The 15334-nt window shown below is 48.6% G+C and overlaps 1 protein-coding gene across 7 annotated transcripts in view; it reads right to left on the reverse strand.

Annotated features, from left to right (window-relative positions):
- The window catches only part of LOC135538436 (hepatocyte growth factor-regulated tyrosine kinase substrate-like), a 63607-nt gene that overhangs the window by 46111 nt on the left and 2162 nt on the right, over positions 1-15334 (reverse strand). For all 7 annotated transcript variants that reach the window (XM_064964337.1, XM_064964335.1, XM_064964334.1 and 4 more), the window contains exons 3-7: positions 15039-15114; positions 14375-14467; positions 1813-1930; positions 826-878; positions 629-697 (exon numbers count right to left, since the gene is read on the reverse strand). In XM_064964337.1, the coding sequence (XP_064820409.1) occupies positions 629-697; positions 826-878; positions 1813-1930; positions 14375-14467; positions 15039-15114 (409 nt within the window). The remainder of the gene's footprint in view (positions 1-628; positions 698-825; positions 879-1812; positions 1931-14374; positions 14468-15038; positions 15115-15334) is intronic.

The raw sequence follows: 15334 nt of genomic DNA on the forward strand, positions 1-15334 counted from the left end.
CGTCCTCCCCTCCCGCCAGTCCGTCCTCCCCTCCCGCCAGTCCGTCCTCCCCTCCCTCCAGTCCGTCCTCCCCTCCCTCCCTCCAGTCCGTCCTCCCCTCCCGCCAGTCCGTCCTCCCCTCCCGCCAGTCCGTCCTCCCCTCCCGCCAGTCCGTCCTCCCCTCCCTCCCGCCAGTCCGTCCTCCCCCTCCCTCCCGCCAGTCCGTCCTCCCCTCCCTCCCGCCAGTCCGTCCTCCCCCCCTCCCTCCAGTCCGTCCTCCCCCCCTCCCGCCAGTCCCTCCCGCCAGTCCGTCCTCCCCTCCCGCCAGTCCGTCCTCCCCTCCCGCCAGTCCGTCCTCCCCTCCCGCCAGTCCGTCCTCCCCCAGTCCGTCCTCCCCTCCCGCCAGTCCCTCCCGCCAGTCCGTCCTCCCCTCCCTCCAGTCCGTCCTCCCCTCCCGCCAGTCCGTCCTCCCCTCCCGCCAGTCCGTCCTCCCCTCCCGCCAGTCCGTCCTCCCCTCCCGCCAGTCCGTCCTCCCCTCCCGCCAGTCCGTCCTCCCCTCCCGCCAGTCCGTCCTCCCCTCCCGCCAGTCCGTCCTCCCCTCCCGCCAGTCCGTCCTCTGTCATTCTGCTAGTCTGCCATGCTACCTTACCTTCCTAGTCATCACTCCAAACTGAACCCGGCACCGATGACACTCCTCCGCATCCACCCAATCTGGAGCCTGGACACACAGAGAGAGAGAGAGAGAGAGAGAGAGAGAGACATTTGAGGTCCTCCTAACAAGCTGAGAACATTCAGTAGTAAGGATGTATCGAACCAGAACAACATCAGTGAGAGGAAGACTCTTACTCTCTCTGCAGCGAACATGGCGTCACTCTCCTTGAACTCTGGAAACACGTGACCTGGAACAACAGGAGATACAAGATGTCCAACAATACAGGATAAAGCTTTTTTTTTTTTTAAACAAGATCAATATTTACTGTGACACTACTCTATTCTGTTTTACTGTGTGTTAGTGACTGTGTCTGAATCCCAGATCATAGCCAACCTCCAGACCCCATGGAAAACCTGAGGACACCTGAGAGGAAGTGATGACAGCTGCCACCATGTTTCCTCCACCGAGCCAATCTTCTCAGGTCTTCAGGAGTGTCTAGGGGGCTAGGGGCTGATCTGGGATCTGACTTACCCTCCACCTTCTCAGGTCTTCAGGAGTGTCTAGGGGGCTAGGGGCTGATCTGGGATCTGACTTACCCTCCACCTTCTCAGGTCTTCAGGAGTGTCTAGGGGGCTAGGGGCTGATCTGGGATCTGACTTACCCTCCACCTTCTCAGGTCTTCAGGAGTGTCTAGGGGGCTAGGGGCTGATCTGGGATCTGACTTACCCTCCACCTTCTCAGGTCTTCAGGAGTGTCTAGGGGGCTAGGGGCTGATCTGGGATCTGACTTACCCTCCACCTTCTCAGGTCTTCAGGAGTGTCTAGGGGGCTAGGGGCTGATCTGGGATCTGACTTACCCTCTACCTTCTCAGGTCTTCAGGAGTGTCCAGGGGGCTAGGGGCTGATCTGGGATCTGACTTACCCTCCACCTTCTCAGGTCTTCAGGAGTGTCTAGGGGGCTAGGGGCTGATCTGGGATCTGACTTACCCTCCACCTTCTCAGGTCTTCAGGAGTGTCTAGGGGGCTAGGGGCTGATCTGGGATCTGACTTACCCTCCACCTTCTCAGGTCTTCAGGAGTGTCTAGGGGGCTAGGGGCTGATCTGGGATCTGACTTACCCTCTACCTTCTCAGGTCTTCAGGAGTGTCCAGGGGGCTAGGGGCTGATCTGGGATCTGACTTACCCTCCACCTTCATGATCTGGTACGTGTCCTGAACCACCTTGTATTTGGGCTCGTTGCGGAAGGCGTGGGCCCAGGCCTGGATCAGGTAAAGGATCTTATTCCTCACGTTGGGCTCCGTCTGTTTCAAGGGGCAATACATCACCACTCACTGAGTTAGTCACAGATACACTGTAGTACATCACCACTCACTGAGTTACAGTCATAGATAGATACACTGTAGTACATCACCACTCACTGAGTTACAGTCATAGATAGATACACTGTAGTACATCACCACTCACTGAGTTAGTCACAGTACAGGTACACTGTAGTACATCACCACTCACCGAGTTACAGATACACTGTAGTACATCACCACTCACTGAGTTACAGTCATAGATACACTGTAGTACATCACCACTCACTGAGTTACAGTCATAGATAGATACACTGTAGTACATCACCACTCACTGAGTTAGTCACAGTACAGGTACACTGTAGTACATCACCACTCACTGAGTTAGTCACAGTACAGGTACACTGTAGTACATCACCACTCACTGAGTTAGTTACAGTCACAGATACACTGTAGTACATCACCACTCACTGAGTCACAGATACACTGTAGTACATCACCACTCACTGAGTTAGTCACAGTACAGGTACACTGTAGTACATCACCACTCACTGAGTTAGTTACAGTCACAGGTACACTGTAGTACATCACCACTCGCTGAGTTACAGTCATAGATAGATACACTGTAGTACATCACCACTCACTGAGTTAGTCACAGATACACTGTAGTACATCACCACTCACTGAGTTACAGTCATAGATAGATACACTGTAGTACATCACCACTCACTGAGTTAGTCACAGATACACTGTAGTACATCACCACTCACTGAGTTAGTCACAGATACACTGTAGTACATCACCACTCACTGAGTCACAGATACACTGTAGTACATCACCACTCACTGAGTTACAGTCACAGATACACTGTAGTACATCACCACTCACTGAGTTACAGTCATAGATAGATACACTGTAGTACATCACCACTCACGGAGTTAGTCACAGATACACTGTAGTACATCACCACTCACTGAGTTAGTCACAGTACAGGTACACTGTAGTACATCACCACTCACTGAGTTAGTCACAGTACAGGTACACTGTAGTACATCACCACTCACTGAGTTACAGTCATATATAGATACACTGTAGTACATCACCACTCACTGAGTTACAGTCACAGATACACTGTAGTACTCAGTGAGTGGTTGTGTACAACTTCACAAGAACTTTTATAGACAGATAAACTGCATTTAAAAACACTACTCTATATTAAGTGCAAAATAAAAAACACAAAACTGGGCACCTCAGTTCCCTGACAAACAACACTTCCTTCTTCCAGAATAGAAGATAATACTAGGCTATACTATAATAATAATATGATAGGAATACACCTAGACTGAAACAAGGTTCTAACTTAGGTAGAGACTTGTTTTACCAGACCAACAAGCCTCTAGAGAAATCCTTCCAACTAAAAGGTTTCCTTCAGTCCTTTCCCCCCTAAATAATCCCATTCCAGACGTCCCTTCAGAGACTAAATGTTCAGAGTGTCGTCTTGCTGTGTTCTCTCACAGAGTAGAGACTTGTTTTACCAGACCAACAAGTCTCTAGAGAAATCCTTCCAACTAAAAGGTTTCCTTCAGTCCTTTCCCCCCTAAATAATCCCATTCCAGACGTCACTTCAGAGACTAAATGTTCAGAGTGTTGTCTTGCTGTGTTCTCTCACAGAGAGTAGAGACTTGTGCTGGGAAGTCCCTCAGTCGGTCTGACCCGAATCAGCGTGTGACCAAGCTATGACATCACCGTCAGGAAGTCAACAGAAGGTCACCTGACAAGGGTGGGGAGCCAATCAAAAGACTGCAATGTCATGCCGTAACATACCATTCACAATCAGATAGATATGCGTTGTGTAGAACAGATATAAGTGTCAGGTAGAATAGGGGCGGCAGCATAGCCTAGTGGTTAGAACGTTGGACTAGTAACCAAAAGGTTGTGAGTTCGAATCCCCGAGCTGCCTCTAGGCTACAATGGTTAAAAATAGATATTTTATTAATAAAACTGAAATCAGTCTATCTTATTCTGAACATTGCAGATAGAAATGCATTGTGTAGAACATACAATTGACAGTCCTGTAAGGAATCGCGTCAACTCCACTCATTAGGCTTCATTTCTATGTGGAAAACTGAATGGCCAGCTCCCAGGTTGTCAGAATACAGGGTTCAAATACTATTTGAAAATCATTTTAAAGACTTGATCAAGGCTTGATTTCGCTCACCTGGAGCAATGCAACCAATAGAATAGTCTGAAAACGGTAAACCCTGCAGATTCTGGCACTCCAGACAGGTTTAAGCAAAACACCAGAAATGTTTGAAAGACTTCGAACCCTATTTGAACCCAGGTCTGCAGTTCACTACAGCACCAGTGGGTGATTATGAGGCTAAGACGCAGGGTGAAAAGGTCATAAGGATTGGAGTCAGCAGCACCAGGCTTAGACATATCCCCCAGACAGATCACACTGTGTGTGTGTAAAAACTAGTACAAACTGTAGCTGGACATGAAGCCGATTTCAGGAGTAGAGGGACCACGAATACGTCTGCTATCGAGACACGGTGGAGAAATCAGAGCAGAGGGAGAGGCGTCCGCTGTGTTATTACAGCCGTTCTGGTGTGCTGTGATCGCCATGGTTACGTCCCAAACAGCACACTATTCCCTACATAGTGCACTACTTTATACCAGAGTCCTATGCGGGCCCTGGTCAAAAGTAGCGCACTAGGAAACAGGGTGTAATTTGGGAGGCAAGCCCATGTCAGCTGACTGGGTCACAGCCTCGTCTTAGCTTCCCTCCTTTACCCAACTCAACCACGAGAGCTCCAGAGATAGAGAGGGCATTCCTTCCACAAGGAGCACCCTGGGCTGAAGTTTCCTCTAGGTTCAGATCTAGGGTCAGTTTCCCCTCCCCCACTGCAAACCTTAACCATTAGTGGGGCGGGGGGACAAAACTGACCCAAGATCAGTGTCTGAGAACTTCCCCCTCGTCCAGAAGAAACCCTCACGTGATTGGATCAGTACTTCAGTGCTCCAGCCTGACACTCCCAGTTTCTACACTGAGATCACAATAAGTTGTATCTCATAAAACTGAGAGTCGACATAAACACCAAGACATTCCTTTTCTGACCTAAATTGAAATGCTAACATTTATTATTCTAATGTATAGTTTGATTCCTGTCCCTTCATCCTCTTGGCTCACTACAAACACAACTGTTCCTGTCCCTTCATCCTCTTGGCTCACCACAAACATTAAATGTTCCTGTCCCTTCATCCTCTTGGCTCACCACAAACACAACTGTTCCTGTCCCTTCATCCTCTTGGCTCACCACAAACACAACTGTTCCTGTCCCTTCATCCTCTTGGCTCACCACAAACATTAATGGTCCTGTCCCTTCATCCTCTTGGCTCACCACAAACATTAAATGTTCCTGTCCCTTCATCCTCTTGGCTCACCACAAACATTAATGGTCCTGTCCCTTCATTCTCTTGGCTCACCACAAGCACAACTTTTCCTGTCCCTTCATCCTCTTGGCTCACCACAAATATTAATGGTCCTGTCCCTTTATTCTCTTGGCTCACCACAAACACAACTGTTCCTGTCCCTTCATCCTCTTGGCTCACCACAAACATCACTGTTCCTCTCCCTTCATCCTCTTGGCTCACCACAAACTTAACTGGCCCTATGAGAGCTGTCTGAATGGAAGTAACCCAAGGAGGAGATTGATGGGATGTAGGCCTGTAGAAGACCAGCAGACCAGTCCAATCTAGAGTAACACTCCTATACAACAAGGAGGAGATTGATGGGATGTAGGCCTGTAGAAGACCAGAGCAGACCAGTCCACTCTAGAGTAACACTCCTATACAACAAGGAGGAGATTGTTGGGATGTAGGCCTGTAGAAGACCAGAGCAGACCAGTCCACTCTAGAGTAACACTCCTATACAACAAGGAGGAGATTGTTGGGATGTAGGCCTGTAGAAGACCAGAGCAGACCAGTCCACTCTAGAGTAACACTCCTATACAACAAGGAGGAGATTGATGGGATGTAGGCCTGTAGAAGACCAGCAGACCAGTCCACTCTAGAGTAACACTCCTATACAACAAGGAGGAGATTGATGGGATGTAGGCCTGTAGAAGACCAGCAGACCAGTCCAATCTAGAGTAACACTCCTATACAACAAGGAGGAGATTGATGGGATGTAGGCCTGTAGAAGACCAGCAGACCAGTCCACTCTAGAGTAACACTCCTATACAACAAGGAGGAGATTGGTGGGATGTAGACCTGTAGAAGACCAGCAGACCAGTCCACTCTAGAGTAACACTCCTATACAACAAGGAGGAGATTGATGGGATGTAGGCCTGTAGAAGACCACAGCAGACCAGTCCACTCTAGAGTAACACTCCTATACAACAAGGAGGAGATTGATGGGATGTAGGCCTGTAGAAGACCACAGCAGACCAGTCCAATCTAGAGTAACACTCCTATACAACAAGGAGGAGATTGGTGGGATGTAGGCCTGTAGAAGACCAGCAGACCAGTCCACTCTAGAGTAACACTCCTATACAACAAGGAGGAGATTGATGGGATGTAGGCCTGTAGAAGACCACAGCAGACCAGTCGACTCTAGAGTAACACTCCTATACAACAAGGAGGAGATTGATGGGATGTAGACCTGTAGAAGACCAGCAGACCAGTCCACTCTAGAGTAACACTCCTATACAACAAGGAGGAGATTGTTGGGATGTAGGCCTGTAGAAGACCAGCAGACCAGTCCACTCTAGAGTAACACTCCTATACAACAAGGAGGAGATTGATGGGATGTAGGCCTGTAGAAGACCAGAGCAGACCAGTCCACTCTAGAGTAACACTCCTATACAACAAGGAGGAGATTGATGGGATGTAGGCCTGTAGAAGACCAGAGAAGACCAGTCCACTCTAGAGTAACACTCCTATACAACAAGGAGGAGATTGATGGGATGTAGGCCTGTAGAAGACCAGCAGACCAGTCCACTCTAGAGTAACACTCCTATACAACAAGGAGGAGATTGATGGGATGTAGGCCTGTAGAAGACCAGCAGACCAGTCCACTCTAGAGTAACACTCCTATACAACAAGGAGGAGATTGATGGGATGTAGGCCTGTAGAAGACCAGAGAAGACCAGTCCACTCTAGAGTAACACTCCTATACAACAAGGAGGAGATTGATGGGATGTAGGCCTGTAGAAGACCACAGCAGACCAGTCCACTCTAGAGTAACACTCCTATACAACAAGGAGGAGATTGATGGGATGTAGGCCTGTAGAAGACCAGAGCAGACCAGTCCACTCTAGAGTAACACTCCTATACAACAAGGAGGAGATTGATGGGATGTAGGCCTGTAGAAGACCAGCAGACCAGTCCACTCTAGAGTAACACTCCTATACAACAAGGAGGAGATTGTTGGGATGTAGGCCTGTAGAAGACCAGAGCAGACCAGTCCACTCTAGAGTAGCACTCCTATACAACAAGGAGGAGATTGATGGGATGTAGGCCTGTAGAAGACCAGAGCAGACCAGTCCACTCTAGAGTAACACTCCTATACAACAAGGAGGAGATTGTTGGGATGTAGGCCTGTAGAAGACCAGCAGACCAGTCCACTCTAGAGTAACACTCCTATACAACAAGGAGGAGATTGATGGATGTAGACCTGTAGAAGACCACAGCAGACCAGTCCACTCTAGAGTAACACTCCTATACAACAAGGAGGAGATTGATGGGATGTAGGCCTGTAGAAGACCACAGCAGACCAGTCCACTCTAGAGTAACACTCCTATACAACAAGGAGGAGATTGATGGGATGTAGGCCTGTAGAAGACCAGCAGACCAGTCCACTCTAGAGTAACACTCCTATACAACAAGGAGGAGATTGATGGGATGTAGGCCTGGAGAAGACCAGCAGACCAGTCCACTCTAGAGTAACACTCCTATACAACAAGGAGGAGATTGGTGGGATGTAGGCCTGTAGAAGACCACAGCAGACCAGTCCACTCTAGAGTAACACTCCTATACAACAAGGAGTGGATTGATGGGATGTAGGCCTGTAGAAGACCAGAGCAGACCAGTCCACTCTAGAGTAACACTCCTATACAACAAGGAGGAGATTGTTGGGATGTAGGCCTGTAGAAGACCAGCAGACCAGTCCACTCTAGAGTAACACTCCTATACAACAAGGAGGAGATTGATGGGATGTAGGCCTGTAGAAGACCAGCAGACCAGTCCACTCTAGAGTAACACTCCTATACAACAAGGAGGAGATTGATGGGATGTAGGCCTGTAGAAGACCACAGCAGACCAGTCCACTCTAGAGTAACACTCCTATACAACAAGGAGGAGATTGATGGGATGTAGGCCTGTAGAAGACCACAGCAGACCAGTCCACTCTAGAGTAACACTCCTATACAACAAGGAGGAGATTGATGGGATGTAGACCTGTAGAAGACCACAGCAGACCAGTCCACTCTAGAGTAACACTCCTATACAACAAGGAGGAGATTGATGGATGTAGGCCTGTAGAAGACCAGAGCAGACCAGTCCACTCTAGAGTAACACTCCTATACAACAAGGAGGAGATTGTTGGGATGTAGGCCTGTAGAAGACCAGCAGACCAGTCCACTCTAGAGTAACACTCCTATACAACAAGGAGGAGATTGATGGGATGTAGGCCTGTAGAAGACCACAGCAGACCAGTCCACTCTAGAGTAACACTCCTATACAACAAGGAGGAGATTGATGGGATGTAGGCCTGTAGAAGACCACAGCAGACCAGTCCACTCTAGAGTAACACTCCTATACAACAAGGAGGAGATTGATGGGATGTAGGCCTGTAGAAGACCAGCAGACCAGTCCACTCTAGAGTAACACTCCTATACAACAAGGAGGAGATTGATGGGATGTAGGCCTGTAGAAGACCAGCAGACCAGTCCACTCTAGAGTAACACTCCTATACAACAAGGAGGAGATTGATGGGATGTAGGCCTGTAGAAGACCAGCAGACCAGTCCACTCTAGAGTAACACTCCTATACAACAAGGAGGAGATTGATGGGATGTAGGCCTGTAGAAGACCAGCAGACCAGTCCACTCTAGAGTAACACTCCTATACAACAAGGAGGAGATTGATGGGATGTAGGCCTGGAGAAGACCAGCAGACCAGTCCACTCTAGAGTAACACTCCTATACAACAAGGAGGAGATTGATGGGATGTAGGCCTGTAGAAGACCAGCAGACCAGTCCACTCTAGAGTAACACTCCTATACAACAAGGAGGAGATTGGTGGGATGTAGGCCTGTAGAAGACCAGCAGACCAGTCCACTCTAGAGTAACACTCCTATACAACAAGGAGGAGATTGATGCGATGTAGGCCTGGAGAAGACCAGCAGACCAGTCCACTCTAGAGTAACACTCCTATACAACAAGGAGGAGATTGATGGGATGTAGGCCTGTAGAAGACCACAGCAGACCAGTCCACTCTAGAGTAACACTCCTATACAACAAGGAGGAGATTGATGGGATGTAGGCCTGTAGAAGACCAGCAGACCAGTCCACTCTAGAGTAACACTCCTATACAACAAGGAGGAGATTGATGGGATGTAGGCCTGTAGAAGACCACAGCAGACCAGTCCACTCTAGAGTAACACTCCTATACAACAAGGAGGAGATTGATGGGATGTAGGCCTGTAGAAGACCAGAGCAGACCAGTCCACTCTAGAGTAACACTCCTATACAACAAGGAGGAGATTGTTGGGATGTAGGCCTGTAGAAGACCAGCAGACCAGTCCACTCTAGAGTAACACTCCTATACAACAAGGAGGAGATTGATGGGATGTAGACCTGTAGAAGACCAGCAGACCAGTCCACTCTAGAGTAACACTCCTATACAACAAGGAGGAGATTGATGGGATGTAGACCTGTAGAAGACCAGCAGACCAGTCCACTCTAGAGTAACACTCCTATACAACAAGGAGGAGATTGATGGGATGTAGGCCTGTAGAAGACCACAGCAGACCAGTCCACTCTAGAGTAACACTCCTATACAACAAGGAGGAGATTGATGGGATGTAGGCCTGTAGAAGACCACAGCAGACCAGTCCACTCTAGAGTAACACTCCTATACAACAAGGAGGAGATTGATGGGATGTAGGCCTGTAGAAGACCACAGCAGACCAGTCCACTCTAGAGTAACACTCCTATACAACAAGGAGGAGATTGGTGGGATGTAGGCCTGTAGAAGACCAGAGCAGACCAGTCCACTCTAGAGTAACACTCCTATACAACAAGGAGGAGATTGATGGGATGTAGGCCTGTAGAAGACCACAGCAGACCAGTCCACTCTAGAGTAACACTCCTATACAACAAGGAGGAGATTGATGGGATGTATGCCTGTAGAAGACCACAGCAGACCAGTCCACTCTAGAGTAACACTCCTATACAACAAGGAGGAGATTGATGGGATGTAGGCCTGTAGAAGACCAGAGCAGACCAGTCCACTCTAGAGTAACACTCCTATACAACAAGGAGGAGATTGATGGGATGTAGGCCTGTAGAAGACCACAGCAGACCAGTCCACTCTAGAGTAACACTCCTATACAACAAGGAGGAGATTGATGGATGTATGCCTGTAGAAGACCACAGCAGACCAGTCCACTCTAGAGTAACACTCCTATACAACAAGGAGGAGATTGATGGGATGTATGCCTGTAGAAGACCACAGCAGACCAGTCCACTCTAGAGTAACACTCCTATACAACAAGGAGGAGATTGATGGGATGTAGGCCTGTAGAAGACCAGAGCAGACCAGTCCACTCTAGAGTAACACTCCTATACAACAAGGAGGAGATTGATGGATGTATGCCTGTAGAAGACCACAGCAGACCAGTCCACTCTAGAGTAACACTCCTATACAACAAGGAGGAGATTGATGGGATGTAGGCCTGTAGAAGACCAGCAGACCAGTCCACTCTAGAGTAACACTCCTATACAACAAGGAGGAGATTGATGGGATGTAGGCCTGTAGAAGACCAGCAGACCAGTCCACTCTAGAGTAACACTCCTATACAACAAGGAGGAGATTGATGGGATGTAGGCCTGTAGAAGACCACAGCAGACCAGTCCACTCTAGAGTAACACTCCTATACAACAAGGAGGAGATTGATGGGATGTAGGCCTGTAGAAGACCACAGCAGACCAGTCCACTCTAGAGTAACACTCCTATACAACAAGGAGGAGATTGATGGGATGTAGGCCTGTAGAAGACCACAGCAGACCAGTCCACTCTAGAGTAACACTCCTATACAACAAGGAGGAGATTGATGGGATGTAGGCCTGTAGAAGACCAGTAGACCAGTCCACTCTAGAGTAACACTCCTATACAACAAGGAGGAGATTGATGGGATGTAGGCCTGTAGAAGACCAGCAGACCAGTCCACTCTAGAGTAACACTCCTATACAACAAGGAGGAGATTGATGGGATGTAGACCTGTAGAAGACCAGCAGACCTGTCCACTCTAAAGTAACACTCCTATACAACAAGGAGGAGATTGATGGGATGTAGGCCTGTAGAAGACCAGCAGACCAGTCCACTCTAGAGTAACACTCCTATACAACAAGGAGGAGATTGATGGGATGTAGGCCTGTAGAAGACCACAGCAGACCAGTCCACTCTAGAGTAACACTCCTATACAACAAGGAGGAGATTGATGGGATGTAGACCTGTAGAAGACCACAGCAGACCAGTCCACTCTAGAGTAACACTCCTATACAACAAGGAGGAGATTGATGGGATGTCGGCCTGTAGAAGACCAGAGCAGACCAGTCCACTCTAGAGTAACACTCCTATACAACAAGGAGGAGATTGATGGGATGTAGGCCTGTAGAAGACCACAGCAGACCAGTCCACTCTAGAGTAACACTCCTATACAACAAGGAGGAGATTGATGGGATGTAGGCCTGTAGAAGACCACAGCAGACCAGTCCACTCTAGAGTAACACTCCTATACAACAAGGAGGAGATTGATGGGATGTAGGCCTGTAGAAGACCACAGCAGACCAGTCCACTCTAGAGTAACACTCCTATACAACAAGGAGGAGATTGATGGGATGTAGGCCTGTAGAAGACCAGCAGACCAGTCCACTCTAGAGTAACACTCCTATACAACAAGGAGGAGATTGATGGGATGTAGGCCTGTAGAAGACCAGCAGACCAGTCCACTCTAGAGTAACACTCCTATACAACAAGGAGGAGATTGATGGGATGTAGGCCTGTAGAAGACCACAGCAGACCAGTCCACTCTAGAGTAACACTCCTATACAACAAGGAGGAGATTGTTGGGATGTAGACCTGTAGAAGACCAGAGCAGACCAGTCCACTCTAGAGTAACACTCCTATACAACAAGGAGGAGATTGGTGGGATGTAGGCCTGTAGAAGACCACAGCAGACCAGTCCACTCTAGAGTAACACTCCTATACAACAAGGAGGAGATTGGTGGGATGTAGGCCTGTAGAAGACCAGCAGACCAGTCCACTCTAGAGTAACACTCCTATACAACAAGGAGGAGATTGATGGGATGTAGGCCTGTAGAAGACCACAGCAGACCAGTCCACTCTAGAGTAACACTCCTATACAACAAGGAGGAGATTGATGGGATGTAGGCCTGTAGAAGACCAGCAGACCAGTCCACTCTAGAGTAACACTCCTATACAACAAGGAGGAGATTGATGGGATGTAGGCCTGTAGAAGACCACAGCAGACCAGTCCACTCTAGAGTAACACTCCTATACAACAAGGAGGAGATTGATGGGATGTAGGCCTGTAGAAGACCACAGCAGACCAGTCCACTCTAGAGTAACACTCCTATACAACAAGGAGGAGATTGATGGGATGTAGGCCTGTAGAAGACCACAGCAGACCAGTCCACTCTAGAGTAACACTCCTATACAACAAGGAGGAGATTGATGGGATGTAGGCCTGTAGAAGACCAGAGCAGACCAGTCCACTCTAGAGTAACACTCCTATACAACAAGGAGGAGATTGATGGGATGTAGGCCTGTAGAAGACCACAGCAGACCAGTCCACTCTAGAGTAACACTCCTATACAACAAGGAGGAGATTGATGGGATGTAGGCCTGGAGAAGACCAGTCCACTCTAGAGTAACACTCCTATACAACAAGGAGGAGATTGATGGGATGTAGGCCTGGAGAAGACCACAGCAGACCAGTCCACTCTAGAGTAACACTCCTATACAACAAGGAGGAGATTGATGGGATGTAGGCCTGTAGAAGACCACAGCAGACCAGTCCACTCTAGAGTAACACTCCTATACAACAAGGAGTGGAGGTAAGGGTGAGGACGTGACTCCATCACTTGTTTTAAGGAATGACCCATCAGAATGGAGTCCTCCAGGTCTCAATGGAGCGTCCCTGGAGTAGAACTGACAAGTGGAGAGTGGGAGGGGGAGAGAGAGAAACATCTGAGTAACCTGCTTAAAATGATTTGGCTTCAGTTGGTTTCAATTAAAACTTTTGGTTTAAGAGACTATTGATGTTGACCTGTGAGCCTTTGTGCCCCACCTGGGAAATAATGTAAGTGAAATCAAATCAAATTTATTTATATAGCCCTTCGTACATCAGCTGATATCTCAAAGTGCTGTACAGAAACCCAGCCTAAAACCCCAAACAGCAAGCAATGCAGGTGTAGAAGCACGGTGGCTAGGAAAAACTCTCTAGAAAAGCCTAAACCTAGGAAGAAACCTAGAGAGGAACCAGGCTATGAGGGGTGGCCAGTCCTCTTCTGGCTGTGCTGGGTGGAGATTATAACAGAACATGGCCAAGATGTTCAAATGTTCATAGATGACCAGCATGGTCAAATAATAATAATCACAGTAGTTGTCGAGGGTGCAGCAAGTCAGCACCTCAGGAGGAAATGTCAGTTGGCTTTTCATAGCCGATCATTAAGAGTATCTCTCTGCTATGATGCTAAGAAAGATGACGCATGGCAGGGATGAAAGGAAGGTGTAGAGGGGCTGAAGGAGGGGTAGAGGGGCTGAAGAAGGGGTACAGGGGCTGAAGAAGGGGTACAGGGGCTGAAGGAGGGGTACAGGGGCTGAAGGAGGGGTAGAGGGGCTGAAGGAGGGGTAGAGGGGCTGAAGGAGGGGTAGAGGGGCTGAAGGAGGGGTAGAGGGGCTGAAGGAGGGGTAGAGGGGCTGAAGGAGGGGTAGAGGGGCTGAAGGAGGGGTAGAGGGGCTGAAGGAGGGGTAGAGGGGCTGAAGGAGGGGTAGAGGGGCTGAAGGAGGAGTAGAGGGGCTGAAGGAGGTGTAGAGGGACTGAAGGAGGGGTACAGGGGCTGAAGGAGGGGTACAGGTGCTGAAGGAGGGGTACAGGGGCTGAAGGAGGGGTACAGGGGGTGAATCAAGACAGGGTCACCTTCAGTAGATCCTTCAGCTCCTCCATGGTGGTTTTACAGGCCACCTCATCATGGACCGTCTGACCACAGTTCTTCACTACTGACTCCAACACCTGACAGGGGGAAGAAACACTCAATCACACTTCACAACACAGAGGCCTAATTCTTCTGATTACGCCTCACGTCAGACCTTTCACAATGTAACTAGCCTGTCACCTTGGTTACACCGACAGCGTCATTACGCAAAATGTTACGCAGCATCATCTGGATATGCGGGCAAACTAAAGTTCAACATTCACCTTCTGCTACCATTTCTGTCAAGCCGTCTACACATACAGTTTGATGCTTACCTTCAACAAATCCAACATGTGCACCACACAGAACACACTGCCTCTGCAATGCTGCAAGGCAAACGCAGCGTTCCACTGGAAACGAACGTACCTCTGGTGTATCAACATGGAATAACGCTGTCGGTGTGATCCAGGCGTATGTATATATATATATATATATATCTGGATATCATTTCCTGAACGCATTTCTTATTCAAAACATCTGAATATGGCCCAATGTGAATGACTGATCAGCCATCCTGTAACGCAGCACTAGAAGGTTGTGATTGTGTCATTACAAGTGGGGAGTGGTTCAGCGTAGATCCACGCAGCATTGGTCGGTCTCCTAACCCACCTCAAGACCATAAAGGACCACATGCGGGTTCTTATCCATCAGCTTCTTCTTAATGGCTCCGATGGCATACTTCGCCCTGCAGGAAGAGAAACACTGATCAGACCAGACACACTTCTATTGTGTGGAGACATGGGGCTAGTTCCAATTATTTTCAAATGGTTCCTTCCTTCCTTCCTAGGCCTCGTCACGGAAACACTGATCAGACCAGACACACTTCTATTGTGTGGAGACATGGGGCTAGTTCCAATTATTTTCAAATGGTTCCTTCCTTCCTTCCTAGGCCTCGTCACAGAAAC

Source organism: Oncorhynchus masou, unplaced genomic scaffold, assembly GCF_036934945.1.
Source record: "Oncorhynchus masou masou isolate Uvic2021 unplaced genomic scaffold, UVic_Omas_1.1 unplaced_scaffold_965, whole genome shotgun sequence".
Lineage (NCBI taxonomy): Eukaryota > Metazoa > Chordata > Actinopteri > Salmoniformes > Salmonidae > Oncorhynchus > Oncorhynchus masou.